General features: G+C 32.4%; 1 protein-coding gene across 1 annotated transcript; it reads left to right on the forward strand.

Annotated features, from left to right (window-relative positions):
- Positions 1-453: 453 nt before the first annotated feature.
- On the forward strand, positions 454-2,120 carry LOC140918613 (uncharacterized; the record flags this gene model as incomplete). The annotated part of the gene is made up of 1 exon (XM_073364623.1): positions 454-2,120. A coding segment is annotated over exon 1 (1,605 nt), but the record flags the coding sequence as incomplete, so codon positions are not given.
- Between the last annotated feature and the right edge of the window lie 2 nt (positions 2,121-2,122).

The following is a 2,122-nucleotide window of genomic DNA, read 5'->3' on the forward strand; positions in this document are numbered from 1 at the left end:
AAAAAGTATGTTAATAAAAACTTTAATAAACTTGTGTAACAAAAATTGTGAAGAAAAAGTATGAGTAACAAATTGTTTCTACTAAAGAGGTAACAATTGTAATTAAAGGAAAAAAAAAAGCTAACGATAGTATATTAACTAAAAAATAGCTAATGGTTACAAAATTAACTAAAAAATAGCTAATGGTTACAAAATTAACTAAAAAATAGCTAATAGTTACAAAATTATTATTATTTAATAAATAAAAAAGAAGTTAAAGGCTATAAATTAATAAAAAATGATAAATTTATTATTATTAATAAATTAATAAAAGATAGCGGTTATAATTATATTATTATTAAATTATGAAAGTAGATAAAAAAAAAATTAACTGCTATAAGCACCGTTACCGTGGGCACAACTCCAATGTTGAACCCACAAAAAACTGGATGCTCATTGCATATGCTCTTAAAAGAGAGAGTTCGATCTTAAGTTCTATATAAGCTCTGTTGGACAGTTATATATAACATACAAACATGATAATTCGAAGGTTTTGTTTATCACATCCACTGCAACCACACCAAACAATGTTTTTGTTTTCAACTAGGTTAAGGTTTGTTTCTCTTTTCATTCCCAAAAAGTTTCTTCCTTTTAATTTCATTCCCTCTTTTTGCTTCTCAGCTTCAATCCTATTCCCTCAATTCAATAATCCTCATCTTGACAATTCCATTTCATTGTTCAATTCTTTGCTCCATAAGAATCCTACCCCACCACCCATTGAATTTGGCAAGGTTTTAGGATCCATTGTGAAAGCTAAGCATTACTCAATTGCTATTTCCCTTTCTCAACAAATGGAAATTAGGGGAATTAACCCTGACTTAGTAAATTGCAGTCTCTTAATGAATTGTTTTTGCCAATTGGGTCATATCACTTTTGCTTTTTCTGTTTTCTCAAAGATTCTCAAAACGGGTTATCATCCTGATACAATAACTTTTACCACACTGATCAAGGGTCTCTGTCTTAAAGGTGAGGTTCATAAAGCATTGCACTTTCATGACAAGGTGGTAGCACAAGGATTTCAGTTGGATCAAGTTAGTTACGGGACTTTGATCAACGGGTTATGTAAAGTTGGAGAAACAAGAGCAGCTTTAGAGTTGCTGAGACGAGTTGATGGGAAATTGGTTCACCCAGATGTGGTAATGTACAACACGATTATTGATAGTCTGTGCAAAGATAAACTTGTTTCTGATGCATGTGATTTATATTTTGAAATGGTTGTCAAGAGAATTTCTCCTAATGTTGTCACTTACACTGCTTTAATTAGTGGCTTTTGCATCATGGGTCAATTAAAAGAAGCAATTGATTTGTTATATAAAATGACATTGGAAAACATCAATCCAAATGTGTATACTTTTAATATATTGGTTGATGCTTTTTGTAAGGAAGGGAAGTTGAAAGAAGCTAAAAATGTGTTTCTTGTGATGATAAAAAATGACATAAAGCCGGATATTTTTACTTACAACTCTTTAATAGATGGATATTGCCTCGTTCATGAAGTGAACAGGGCTAAGAGTATACTCAACATTATGGCCCAAAGGGGACTCGCTCCTGACGTTAGGAGCTACAGTATGATGATTAATGGATTCTGTAAGATTAAAATGCTGGATGAAGCCATGAACCTCTTCAAAGAAATGCAGTCCAGAAAAATTGTTCCTAATGTTGTAACTTACAATTCCCTCATCGATGGTTTGTGCAAATTGGGGAGAATTACATATGCTTTGGAGCTTGTTGGTGAGATGCATGATAGGGGCCAACCACCTAATATACATACTTACAATTCTATATTGGATGCTTTATGCAAAAGCCATGATGTTGACAAGGCAATTGCATTATTAAACAAATTTAAAGACTTGGGTATTCAACCAAATATATGCACGTATACTATTCTTCTCAATGGATTGTGTAAAAGTGGAAGAATAGAGGATTCAAAAAAGATTTTTGAAGATCTTTTGGTCAAAGGGTACAATCTAAATGTCTATACATATACCGTTATGATCCAAGGGTTTTGTAACAAGGGCTTGTTGGACGAAGCGTTGGATTTGTTCTCAAAAATGAAAGACAATGGCTGCATTCCAGATGCTTT

This window comes from Cicer arietinum, chromosome 8 (assembly GCF_000331145.2).
Source record: "Cicer arietinum cultivar CDC Frontier isolate Library 1 chromosome 8, Cicar.CDCFrontier_v2.0, whole genome shotgun sequence".
Classification (NCBI taxonomy): Eukaryota; Viridiplantae; Streptophyta; class Magnoliopsida; order Fabales; family Fabaceae; genus Cicer; species Cicer arietinum.